Below are 13,866 nucleotides of genomic sequence, written 5' to 3' on the forward strand. Positions count from 1 at the left end.
TGCTATACCCAGTCGCGCTCCAACCCACATAAGCTCGCAACTCATCCTTGGGAATAGATGAATATGCATTGATATCTCTACTCATATCTGCAACTGCTCTCATCAAGGCTTTATTGTTTGAGCTAGGTCTACTGGAACGCGGTGGTCGTGGGGAATAGGTCTCAGGAGCAAAAAGAAACATAGTTTGGAATGCCCATGATGACCCATTATAGCTAAACGGCAGCACTAGATACGGGATACCCTTATCAATGGTATGCGGCATCAAACCGCACACCCAGCAATTTGTTGTATTCATAACTAGCTGGTGCTGGTGCAGGAGTTGAACAAATGAACTGTTTACAAACTCAGAACGTCTAGCTTGTTCGTGTTCAGGCAGAGGGTGAAAAGAGTGCGGGAAAACAGTAGGAGGAGGTGTGGGCTGTACAGTGGGTGCAAATGACACTTGGAAAGACAATAATACACAACCTACAGAAAACATCATTATGCTAAATAGTGCAAACAGACATAATATTACAAAACGTTTGCTATTCATTATTTTACATATTCTGCTCTTGAAATTTATTTCCTCGGCGGGCCTCTCCATCTTGAAAAACTCCATCCTCTAATCGTGCTGCTCGCGGCGGATGAGTATCTTCTGCTAAGGAGTACACCTGTCAGTCCAGGGAACGCCCTAGACCAACCAGAACCGTTGACCTAACGTCTTCGGCCTGTACCCCAAAGTCTTGGCACCGCGACCCTACAGCTAAACCCGGATGGTGGTTCGAAAAACAAAAATCAAAAAGTTCTTCAGATGAGAGAGCTGTAATATCAAAAAAAGTAAGGGAAGGGAATTTTTTATTTGTCCATAGGCCTTGACCTCAAATTATAGCGGTTTCTCCCAGGTACTGTCTGGTCTTGAAACAAAAGTTCAGGCTCTGTGGTGTCCAATCGAATTGACGGTGGCACAGCTTCCTGCAAAATATCGTCGTTTTCTCGTTCTGAAGTTGTGCCTTTTACGTGTGCATCGCTAAATGGCACAAAACGAGGCACAGTGTCAGTTTCAGAATCAGCGATACCCTCCTGGACCCACCGGTCATACGGTAGGGGCAAAGAAATCCTCTTGCAGTGTATGCTGTGGATCCAATTCTTTTTCCCTTTCACTCGAACAGCTGATCTTGTCGAGAGAAGGACGAGATGTGGGCCGGTCCAACGGGGCACATCATTTTTCGTGCGTTGAAAATTCTTTACCAGCACCCATGATCCAGGATTGAGTATCCTGGAGCTTCAGAGACCTGAGGCAGAGTATCGTGAACCTGTTGGTGTAAGACACGCAATTTAGCCGTCAATTCATACAGATAGTCAAGCAGTACTGGATGTTCGATTTCGCAGAATTTTGTCGGTCTTGGCACACCCCATACATTGGCCGGGCGGCCAAATACAATCTCGTAGGGACTAAGTCCCACTCGTGAATGCGCAGTAATTCTAGTTGATAGGAGTGCTAAGGGCAGAGCGTCAGGCCATTTAAGACCAGAACTCGCCTGAATCTTAGCCAACTTAAGTTTCAAAGTGCCATTGTAGCATTCTACTAGTCCGGCTGATTGGGGGTGATTTGCAGCGTGGATTTTCTGCTTAATCCCTAGTCCTTCACATACATTCTTCATCACTCGACCTACAAATTCACTCCCATTATCCCTCCACACCATTCTTGGCATTCCAAACCTAGGAAAAGATTCTTTGACAAGGGCTTTAGCTGTGGATAAGGCAGTATTGTCTTTTAGGGGATACGCTTCTATCTACCTTGAAAAAGCGCAAACAACAACAAGTACATATTTCAAATTGTTGCACCTTTCCATGTGGATGAAATCCAGCTGCAAAACCTCAAACGGATACGTTGGAGGCGCAAAATGACCAGCTGGAGCTGGGGTTCCTATACCAGGATTGTATTTCAGACATACCATGCAATTTTTGACCACATTCTCCGCACACTTGGGAATTCCAGCATTCTGCCATACTGGAGCCAACAACTTACAAATTCCTTTCACACTGATATGCGCCATCGTAACCACTGGAAGCACATATGCATCAGGTAACAACCATCGCCTGTGTTCTGACGAATCAACCCAACAACCATTTTCATCCAATTTACCCTTACTTTCTCTCCACATACTCAATTCTTTCTCTGTGGCTTCAGCTTGAAGGGACTTCACACTCTCTATCGTGTCTTCACACATTCCAACATCACCAACCCATCTTGCAGGGCCTGCAACATACATTCGAGTTGTAACATCTTTTGCTGTTTCTTTCGCGATTTCGTCAGCAAATGTATTACCACGACCAACATCATCGGTGACCTTCTTGTGTGCACTGCATTTCATAATCGCAACTTGTAACGGCAAGGTCAGTGACTCAAGGAGATCATTCACCAACTGACCATTCTGAATTTTAGCTCCATGCGTAGTCAGGAACCCACGTTCTTTCCACAAGCGCCCAAAACTATGGGCCACGCCAAAGGCATACTGACTGTCGGTATATATGTTCACTTTCATTCCTTTAGACAACACGCATGCTCTTGTAAGGGCAATTAATTCTGCTGCTTGAGCCGAATTATGTAGTATCCGCGCAGTTTCAACAATTGTGTGCAAAGTCGTGATAGCATATGCAGCAGTCGTATCACCATTCGGAAGCTTGAAGCACGAACCATCCACCCATAAGGTACCATCACACTCAGTCAGGGGAGTATCTTTAAGATCCACTCTCCCTTTTGTCTCTTCTTCTGTTCTGAACAGACAATCATGCTGCTCAATCTCATCTGGGTATGCTGGAGTCGGCAATAATGTAGCTGGATTCAAGGTGTTGCACCTCTTTATGTGTACATGGTTTGCTAACAGTGTCAATTCATACCCTGACAATCGAGCACTAGTTAAGTGCTGTGTCTTGGTCCTGTTTAACAATGTGTCCACAGCATGTAGAACCATTACAATCAATGCGTTATTCATCACTAATCCAGCAGACTGTCGAATAGACACATCTGCTGCGGATGTAGCTCTCAAACAACTTGGCAATGCCCTCGCTACCGGATCCAAAGTTGACGAAAAATACGCTCATGGACGCGGTCTGTCTCCAAAAGACTGTGTTAACACTGATAATGCGCAACCTTCCTTTTCATGGACATACAATGTAAAAGGCTTGCTGTAGTCGGGGGTACCCAACACAGGAGCTGAACATAATGCCTTGCGCAATTCCAAAAAACTTTTCTGACACTCTTCCGACCATGGGACAGGATTCGGTGTATCTTTACATGTTAATGCTATCAAAGGTTTTGCCAGCAAAGAAAAACTCGGGATCCAGTGCCTACAGTATGAAGTAATGCCCAAGAAAGCACGCACTTCTCTCTGTGTTCTTGGCACGCTCAATTGCGCAATGGCCTGAATTCTTTCTGGGGTCAGTTTCCTTCCCTCCTTCGATAAGAGATGACCTAAGTAGGTCACTTCTTGTCGACAATATTGCAATTTTGAGAGAGACACTTTGTGATGAAAGGCGGACAAATGACGCAACAATGACAATGTAGCTTCTTTACAAATCTCCTCAGTATCCGCGGCGATTAGTAAATCGTCAACATACTGAATAAGGGTAGCACCACTAGGTAAAACAATTGCGTCAAGCTGCGCTTTCAAAGCCTGACTGTATATTGATGGACTTTCACAGTAGCCCTGTGAAGCACGTTTAAAACGGAAGCTTCGGCCTCCTAAAGTAAAACCAAAAATATCCCTGCTCTCCTCGGCAATCGGGATGCTAAAGAAGGCATTCTTTAAATCGATCACTGAGAACCAAGCAGCGGAAGCTGGAATCATAGTTAACAAGGCAGTTATATCAGGGACAACTGGAAACTGTGGCACAACTATCTTATTGACTTCTCTAAGATCAATCACAAACCTGTAAACAGGTAGCTGAGAAGGGTCAGTACGTTTTAAAACAGGCAAAACAGGACTATTGCAAACGTTCCCTCTTGTCTCTTCAATTACATCCTTTTCAATCAAGTCATAGATGATCGCTAACAACGCTTTCTCACCTTCCTTAGAGATCTTGTACTGGGGAATGCGTGGCAATTTGACATTGGCTTTCAAAGTGACCACATACGGCGGTATTTCCAAGAGACCCACATCATTGGGACCAGTGGCCCAAAGGACATCCGGAAGGGATGATAATTCAGCTGGCAATTTATTCTTCGACAAATACATTGGGGAAATCACTTCCCTACCCAATGTAAGTTGTACTCCTGAGGGAGAACAATATAATGTCACATGTAATCTCTTTAACAAATCCAATCCTAACAGGTTATCACCACAACCTGTCGTTAGGATGAGGGGTGCTTTTAGCTCACAAGGTCCAACGGAAAGGGGCATAGGACTAGAGATAGGATTCCTAACCGGGGCGCCAGAAAAACCTACTGAAACATTAACTTCGCCAGACAAAGGCGTGCCAGGGAGTTTTGAATGCATAATTGAACTCTTTGCAGCACCAGTATCCAGCAGAAAAGGCTCTGACACACCCGCTGTAGTCACCTTAACATACGGTCCACTCTGATCCACTGGCACTGAAACAACTCCCTCTCTCTGTCTATGGCTGTCCTAGTAAGCATTACCTTCCACATTTTCATCTTCTGCATAATAGTCATTATTATAGTACTGAGCTGTATTACCAGTTGCATTGGCTTGCTGATCAAAGCTATTCATCATATTTTGAGGCGGAAGAGGACGCGCGTTCTGGGGAACATTTCCACGCCCTCTACCTCTAGGAGCTTGCTGACCACCTCTACCTCTTGCGCCATAAGCATTATTAGTACGTTGCAACAATCTAGGACAACTATACTTAAAATGACCTTCTTCTTTACAATACGAACATTGATTGGGACCTACAGGAACACGTGGTTGGGAATACTCGAACCTTTGCATGTTTCTCTGGAACTGTTGAGGTTGCTGATAGTTACTCTGACTACCGCGTGGTTGGTAGGCCTGCTGTAACAGAACCTTCGTCTTTAATTCTTTTGTTTTCTTGTCTGCTCTATCCTTCTCATCTTTATCCCTATTTTCGTAATACTGTGCAGTAGCCAGTATTTGCGCTGAAGAGGAAACAGCCCAAGAACTCTCGGATTCTTTCAATTTCTTACACAACTCGGGAATCAAATTATGCACAAATTTATCAACAAATAACCGTTGGCCACATTCAGTACTCATGTCTTGACCACTGTGGTCAATAAATGTTTCTTCAAACCTGGTGAAGAAATCGGACACTGTTTCATCTTTCTTCTGTTTGAATGCGGGTAATTTATCCCAATTCACACGCATCACGGGCATTAAAGTTTTCATGTAGGCAATAATTCTACCAGGGAGTTCTGCTACTAAGGGCTCAGGTTTCGCACCACCCACTTGTCTAGTGTCTGTAGCAATGATATTAGCCCATGTGCCACCTAGTTCTGCAGCGTGATCTATATTACGAATCGATCCTCATAAAGGCTGTGGAACAACATTCCCGAACAACATATCTATGTCAGCTAGATTCATAACACACGATTCTGCAGTCTGTGACAACTCCTTATAATATCCTGCAGGGTTTTTACGGGGGTCAGGCAATGTCTGCTTAAGCGCTAAAACTTCAGATCGCTTCCATGGAACATGTACCCAAACACGCTGAAAATGTGGCAGAACAGGTGGATTAGCAGCAGCATCACCAGGTCTCCAAACTGAAGGAACCTCACGCATCGGATATTGGCGCGCTTTTACCTTTTTACCCACAGGGAACTCTTGGTCGAACAACGACTGATGACAATCATCATTCCTGAAGGACAATAAAGTCGCAACTGCTTTATCTACATCGGGGCCCACAATTGTGCCTTTTTCAAAATCGAACCGCACATGACACAACTCCTGCGGACTTGAATCTAAACCATGATCTTCCAATTCCTCACAGAGAAATTCACACATTTTCTCAAAAACGTATCTCTGCTTTGGTGCTTCCCATTGATGACAAACATTTACAACAGACCCTACATCATATCTTGAAGGATAAACAATCCATTTATGTGCCATGCGGTCCAATACTTCTTTCTCTCCAGAACCAGGCAGCTGACTACGCAACTGCTTACGTTGTGAACCAGGGGTCGTGCTAGATGACCCGAAGAGAGGTGATATTAGACTAGTGACTGCACTAGCTATTCGTTGTCGTGTAGAAGGAGAAGTTGAGGCAAGAACAGGGGGAAAGTCAGAGGGAAGAAAAACGGGTGCTGATACAGGTACCGGGGTCGTATCAGGAAGAGCGCCAAGAGAGGCAGCTGATGTACTAGGTAAAGTCGCAGGAAGCGCAGAAAGGACGGGTAACGAAATCGGCGGCCCTTGAGAGGGCTGCACCATAGGGATAGGAGCCGGCTGAAGAGGAGCTGGCGGCTGTGGGAAAGCTTGCGGCAAATCAACTGGAGGCTGTACATTTAAAGGTTGCGGAGGTGCTGTAGCATTTTGCGCATACGGGGGTGGCGAACTTAGCAAATGTGACATTAGGGGATCTTTCTAGTTTTGTTTTGATACATCTTGCTAAAGGGGTGGCAAAACTGGGTAACATTTATCAAGGACTAGTTTGCGTTGCCTGTGCAACTGCTCATTCATTTGGTCCTCTTCATTATCTTTAAACTGCAAAGCTGCTTGCATTATCGACATACCTTTCTCTTTTTTATTTTACTTTGCTAATTCAATTTCCTTCTGTTTGGCTTCCTTTCGCCATAGGCGGAAAGAATCAAACATCGCCGGCCGGGCTTTCTTCTTAAATAATTTAACTTCTAAGTTATCTAGGATTTCTGTGTCGAAACTACCATTTTGGGGCCATTTTAAGACACCATCCTTCCTGGTGTATCGGTTCCATACTTCATTATACGTAATGGGGCCCACGCCATGTTTCACATAAAGCTCATAAGTTGGAGTTCCAATTGGAGGAACCGGACACGAATCCTCCAATCGGGAGTCCCTATTACAACCGAAACAAAACAAATTTCCAAATATACTAGAACCAGGCATCTTCGCTCACTAGTCTAGTTTCAAACTTCAAAGGATTATTGAATACGATAGTCTCATGAAAACACGAGTCCTTCGGCTTTGGCACTTGCAAGTTCCAAATCAAAGCGATCCCGAAGGATAGCAAAATCCCGAAGGATACCAAACAAACTGGGAGACGCTCCACTTATACTTAACTGAGGTATCGATGATGTCACCAGAAGACTCTCTCAATTGTTTCGCTCTACCAAATCGTCAAGGGTCCAAAACAGGGCGATAGTCATAGCAGCACTCCTTTGTAGCCGTCGGGACGCGGAGAACCTCGCAGTAAAGACTTTAGGACCACGTCGACATGCAGGGGTCGATGAAGTGGCGGCCTTCCTCCAGAATTTCCACACGAAGCTCCTCACGAACCTCTGGCTTGGACTGGTACCGCTGAAATCGTCCCACGTTGGGCGCCAACTGAAGTACCAGGTTTTTAGAACCCAGCGGTGCAGGGGAACACACCCGAAGACTTCGAGTTCTTCCTGTTTCAGACCCACAGAAACACAGAGTCTTCTAGGTGAAGTCAAAGATCGTATTTATTGGCTGCAGACCAATCACAGGTATCCGAGAAGTACAACACGATGTATGTTCTCAGGAGACTGCTCCCGAACCAAAAACCAGTCTTTTCTTATATACAGAATATTACGCTTCTGGGCAACACCGCCCCTATTTTACAAGTGGTCATTCACATATTTTCGCTTCAAAGAAAAAGCAGAGCCATAATGACAATCCCACATTTCAGTTTGTTAAGCACACAATCATTTTAACCAGCAAGGCTCAGAACCCTCATCAGATAACAGCGGACCCCAATAAAACGGGCACCTCCCGCTCGTAAAACAAGCCATAAAGTAGGAAACAGAGTCAGGTGTGAAATAGCTTAGTCAGAGATCGTGTGGGAACAAGGACTTTATGATGGGTCGAGCCCTGATGCTAATCACATTAGGCCGCGAGAAAAGGAACTGGCCGGCCAGGATTGACCTCGGGCAGCGGAGTCAGTTTGCACAGGTCACAGAGAAGTCACAGAAGGTGTACGTGTCCTTTAGGCCTAGGCATGGCCTTAGTGTGCAGCCTATGTGAGGGCAACCACAAAATGGCTACTGTTCTAAAATGGAACCCAAGGGTTCAATATGTAGTATCGTACACACGGTGAATTCATCAGTGAAACATGACGAAAACACTCATACATACCACATTAGTCATTTGCGGTTCGCTGATACTAAAATCGGCATGGTAGGGCCATGCTTCCAACATGGTTCCGAAATTTACAGTACCACAAAATACCTGAGTGAAGTTGAATGCTTTGTCTAAGATCAGCGTTTGCAACCCAGTGGTCAGCCTTCCCTACCTGAGCCAGATGCATAGATGCTCTTGCAGTACTTATTTGATCCAGTGGGGCACGTGTAGGATTTCATGCAGTATGCGTTAGTCATTTTATCCGTGCATTCGTAACATTCCAAGGCATGACCTGAGGAAGGACAAACAACTGGTAAGCGTTAGATACCATTCATTCATCAGTTCCTCTCACTCTAAGGCCAAGAAAGTATCTGTATGTTTCCTCTGAGCCTTTCACAGGCTGTTATTTCTGCTGTGGGTCCTACCTCAGCCTGTATGAACTGTCCATGATATTAACGTATAAGAGACACATGGTGCTCTCTGGTGCTTCTGCTGTGGGTCCTTCCTTAGCCTGAACGAATTGTACATGATATTAACATAACGGAGATGCATGGTGGTCGCTGTGGTGTTTCTGCTGTGGGCCCTCCCTCAGCCTGTATTAATTGTCCATGATATTAACATATTAGCGATGCATGATGCTCTCTGTGGTCTTTTTGCTGTTGGTCTTTCCTCAGCCTGTATGAATTGAATGTGATATTAACATATAGGAGACTTGTGATGCTCTCTGTGGTACTTCTGCAGTGGCGTCCCTCTCAGCGTGTATGAATTGTACATTATATTAACATAAGAGACGCACAATGCTCTCTGTGGCACTTCTGCTGAGGCCTCCCTCTCAGCTTGTATGAATTGTACATGATAATAACATATAAGAGATGCATGGTGCCCCCTTTGATGCTTCTGCTGGGGCCTCGCTCTCAGCCTGTATGAATTGTACATTGTATGACCATATAAGTGGTGCATGGTGCTCTCTGTGGTGCTTCTGCTGTGGCCTCCCTCTCAGCTTATATGAATTGTTCATGATATTAACATATAGGACACACGTGGTGCTTCTGCTGTTGGCCCTCCCTCAGCCTGTACGATTTGTACATTATATTAACATATACGAGACGTGTGGTGCACTCTGTGGCGTTTCTGCTGTGTATCCTCCCTCAGCCTGTATGAGTTTTATATGATGGTAACATATGGGAGATGCTTGGTGCTCTCTGTGGTGCTTTTGCTGTGGGTCCACCCCATCCTGTATGAATTGTATGTTATATTAACATATAAGAGACACATGGTGCTCTCTGTGGTGCTTCTGCTGTGGGTCTCCTTCAGCCTTTATGAATTGTACATTATATTAACATATCAAAAATGTATGGTGCACTCTGTTGTGTTTCTGCTGTGGGCTCTTCCTTAGCCTGTATGAATTGTATGTGATATTAACATGTAAGAGATGCATGATGCTCTCTGTGGTGCTTCTGCTGTGGTCCTCTTTGAGCCTGTATGAATTGTATGGGCTATTAACATATGGGAGATGTATGGTGCTCTCTGTGGTGCTTCTGCTGTGGGCCCTTCCTCAGCCTGTATGCATTGTATGGGCTATTAACATACAGGAGATGTATGGTGCTCTCTGTGGTGCTTCTGCTGTGCGCCCTTCCTCAGCCTGTATCAATTGTATGGGCTATTAACATACAGGAGAAGTATGGTGCTCTTTGTGGTGCTTCTGCTGTGTGTCCTCCTTCGGCCTGTATGAACTGTATGTGATATTAACATACAGGAGATGTATGGTGCTCTCTCTGGTGCTTCTGCTGTGTGTCCTCCTTCAGCCTGTATGAACTGTATGTGATATTAACATACAGGAGATGTATGGTGCTCTCTGTGGTGCTTCTGCTGTGTGTCCTCCTTCAGCCTGTATGAATTGTATGGGCTATTAACATATGGGAGATGTATGGTGCTCTCTGTGGTGCTTCTGCTGTGTGTCCTCCTTCAGCCTGTATAAATTGTATGGGCTATTAACATATGGGAGATGTATGGTGCACTCTGTGGTGTTTCTGCTGTGTGTCCTCCTTCAGCCTGTATGAATTGTATGGGCTATTAACATGTAAGAGATGCATGATCCTCTCTGTGGTGCTTCTGCTGTGGTCCTCTTTGAGCCTGTATGAATTGTATGGGCTATTAACATATGGGAGACGTATGGTGCTCTCTGTGGTGCTTCTGCTGTGGGTCATCCGAACTTGTATGAATGTTATTTGATATCAATATAAGAGCCTGGTGCAGCTTGTCTCGCCACCCCTGCTCCCTGACAAGCTGTGATGCTTCTCCTGGGGGCCTTCCCTGAGACTGCGTTCATTAAAGTTTCACATAGTTAGAAATGTTTGTTCTGAAAAGAATATTATTCGCAAGTCCATGATGGGTTTGTGCCTGGTTACTGAATCGCAGTTTTGAAGGGACATATTGCCACCGTTCCTTCCAAGTCTCCTTTCGGTATGAACTGCAGCTGTAGCTTTCAGCCGGAATCACCGATGCAAGCCACTGAAAAGTTGCCACCTCCCAAGTTAGGGTGGAAACCTATGTTAAGTAAATTAGGCTTCTTTTACAAACATAGTGTTTTTTATTAAATAACAGTCATAAGCAGGTTGGTCTGCTGACTCTTACAGACCCCTTTCCCTGTGCTTTGATTTGCAATTTGCAAGCTATCTAATGAATATCAATTGGGTAGGACTGACTATCTCTCAAACGGAATGGAATTTTGAAAGCCAATCAATAGTATGAAACCTGTTCACACAGATAAAGTTTAAAATGTTAGATTTGAAAAACAGAAGTCTGAAAATTTTCATTTCGATAAATGCTAGTATTTTGGCAAAGGTATGCAATGTGGTTCGAATAGTGTTGTGTGTCATTTAAAATGTAGTCCATCTTCTGAAATAGAAGGTTTCCGCAGTAGTAGCTGGACGTCTTGTATTGATGTAGGAGGTTGGAGGACCCAAGAACAATGGAAGGAATAGAGCTAGAAGATAATTATTATTTTGGGCTACTGTACATCACAGATGCAAGCAGTTGTCATTCATAGTAATTTCTTTCTTTATCTTTTATTTGTTCTACTTTATTTTATAACATTTTGCATAGAAAGAACATGGCCCAGATGCACCATAGATGCTTAAAACATAAAAAGAAATGCAATGAAAAGACAAATAAAATAAAAAAAATATTACAATATATAACTAATTTAAGTTCAGACATGGGGGAACGAGTTCCAACTGCATCAAACAAAAGTTTCCACTGGCCCAAATGGATCGGACCTCAAAACCTTCCCTTATTGGCCCATCTAACATAATTCACAGGGCCGGAATCTCCGCTTCTGAGCCGGAATACCTACAATGCATCAGATATAGTCAATTAACACCATATTGTGGTGGCGGGTGGTGGCCCGTAAGCGGAGATTCTGGCCCAATGGTGGAAATTCCGCTCTGGGTGTGGAGCTTCCACTCCGGGTGCAGAGCTTACACTCCGGGTGCGGAAATTCCAGCCTGAGACATAAACTTAAGACTGTCGTAAGTGCATTTGGTGAATACCATGAGTAGTAAGTTTAGAATTTTGTCATGAGTTAGTTGTGTGAATCGGGCCCAATATCTAAATGTGACCAGTCACGCACAATCCACACAGGTGCATCTAGTGGTGACCATTCATTCACAGTCTCACTTAGGTGGAGCCAAAGAAGATCAGGCCTGTGCAACCCCACTCATGTGCATGTAAAGGTGACCAGTCATGCACAGCACCCCACAGTTAGATCTGCAAGTGACCATGTATGTATAGCCCCACAGGTAGATCTAAAGATGACCAGTAATACACAGCCCCACACAGGTACTTCTAAAGAGGACTGGGGATTTACAGCCCCACACAGGTAGATCTAAAGACGACCAGTCATACACATCCTCATACAGGTAGGTCTAAACATGACCAGTCATACATAGCCCCACAAAAGTACATCTAAAGATGATTGGGCATTTACAGCCCCACACAGGCAGATAAAAAGATTACCCGTCATACCCGGCCCCCCTCATAGTTACATCTACAAGTGACCATGTATGCATCTTTAGATGACTAGTCATACACAGCCCCTCACAGGTACATCTAAAGATGACCGGTCATGCACACAGCTCCACACGGGTAGATCTAAAGATGACTAGACATACACAGCCCCACACAGGTACATCCAAAGAAGACGAGGCTTGTATAGCTCCACACAGGTGGATCAAAACATGCCTAGACATAAACAGCCCCACACAGGTACATGCAAAGGAGACAAGGCTTGTAAAGACCTACACAGACAGATCTAAAGAAGACTAGACATACACAGCCCCACACAGGTAAATCCAAAGAAAACGCGGCCTGTATAGCTCCACACAGGTTGATCTAAATGTGATCAGGCATTCTCAGCCCCACAAAAGTACACCTTGAGAGGATCAGGCTTGTATGGCCCCACACAGGTACATCCAAAGCCGACCAGGCATGCACAGCACCATACATGTACATCCAAAGGTGACCAGGCATGTACAGCCCCACACTGGTAGATCAAAAGATAGCCTGCGATGAACTGCCTCATACAGGTAGATTTAAAAATGACTCAGTATGCACAGCTTGCCCTACCCAGGTATATTTGGATGTGACCAGTCATACACAGCCCCACACAGGTAGATTTAAGATTAGCAGTCATGCACAGCCCCACACTGGTAGATCTAAAGATGACTAGGCATACACAGCGCCACATAGGTACATCAAAAGAACACAAGGCTTGTATAGCCTCACACAGGTAGATCTAAAGATGACCAGTCCTACACAGCCCCAGGTAGATTTAAAAATGACAAGTTATGTACTGCTCGCCCTATACAGGTACATTCATTCGTGACCAGTCATACACAGACCCACACAGCTAGAATTAAGAGGAGCAGTCATGCACAGCCATACACAAGTACATCTAAAGACGAGGCTTGTTTAGCCACACACAGGCAGCTGTAAAGATGACCAGTCATACACAGCCCAACAGAGGTGGATCCAAAGGTGACCAGGCATGTAAAGCCCCACACAGGTAGAGTGAAAGAAAAACAAGCATGCACAGTCTCGCACTGGTAGATTCGGAAATTACTAGATGTACACAGCGCCCCATACACATTTAGATGTAACCAGACATAAACAGCCTCACACAGGTAGATATGGAAATGACTAGGTGTACACAGCTTACCCTACACAGGTACATTCAGATGTGACTAGACATGCACAATCTCACACAGGTAGCTCTACAGGTGACCAGGCATGTACAGCCTCACACATCCATGTGTATCCTTTATTGGTCTTACCTGTGCCAACAAGGAGGGCAGCAGCCAGAAGAGACCCCAAGACAGCCTTCATCTTTCAAAGTGATGGAGCAGTGATTGGGAAGAAGGGATGCTGGTGGTGTCTGTGTGTGTTACCTGTGCTTGATATTTCTGTGTGAGGTCTGTGTGCAATGTCAGTGCGTGGTATCTGGATATGAGGTCTGGGTTTGAGATAGGTCTGAGCTGTGTGTGTGATGTCTGTGCGCATGTATGTGATGTCTATGTGTCATATGGTGCCTGATATTATCCGTGCTGCCTTTATATAGCATTTATTTATTTAT

The 13,866-nt window shown here is 44.7% G+C and overlaps 1 protein-coding gene across 1 annotated transcript in view; it reads right to left on the reverse strand.

The window, feature by feature from the left end:
- Positions 1–13,619, reverse strand: part of LOC146829633 (prostate stem cell antigen-like) — a 54,015-nt gene extending 40,396 nt beyond the window's left edge. The window contains exons 1-2 of the mRNA XM_085606706.1: positions 13,568–13,619; positions 8,407–8,526 (exon numbers count right to left, since the gene is read on the reverse strand). Of these exons, the coding sequence (XP_085462832.1) occupies positions 8,407–8,526; positions 13,568–13,619 (172 nt within the window). The remainder of the gene's footprint in view (positions 1–8,406; positions 8,527–13,567) is intronic.
- Positions 13,620–13,866: the final 247 nt, after the last annotated feature.

The sequence above is a fragment of the Triturus cristatus genome, chromosome 5_2 (genome assembly GCF_964204655.1).
Source record: "Triturus cristatus chromosome 5_2, aTriCri1.1, whole genome shotgun sequence".
NCBI classification, from domain to species: domain Eukaryota; kingdom Metazoa; phylum Chordata; class Amphibia; order Caudata; family Salamandridae; genus Triturus; species Triturus cristatus.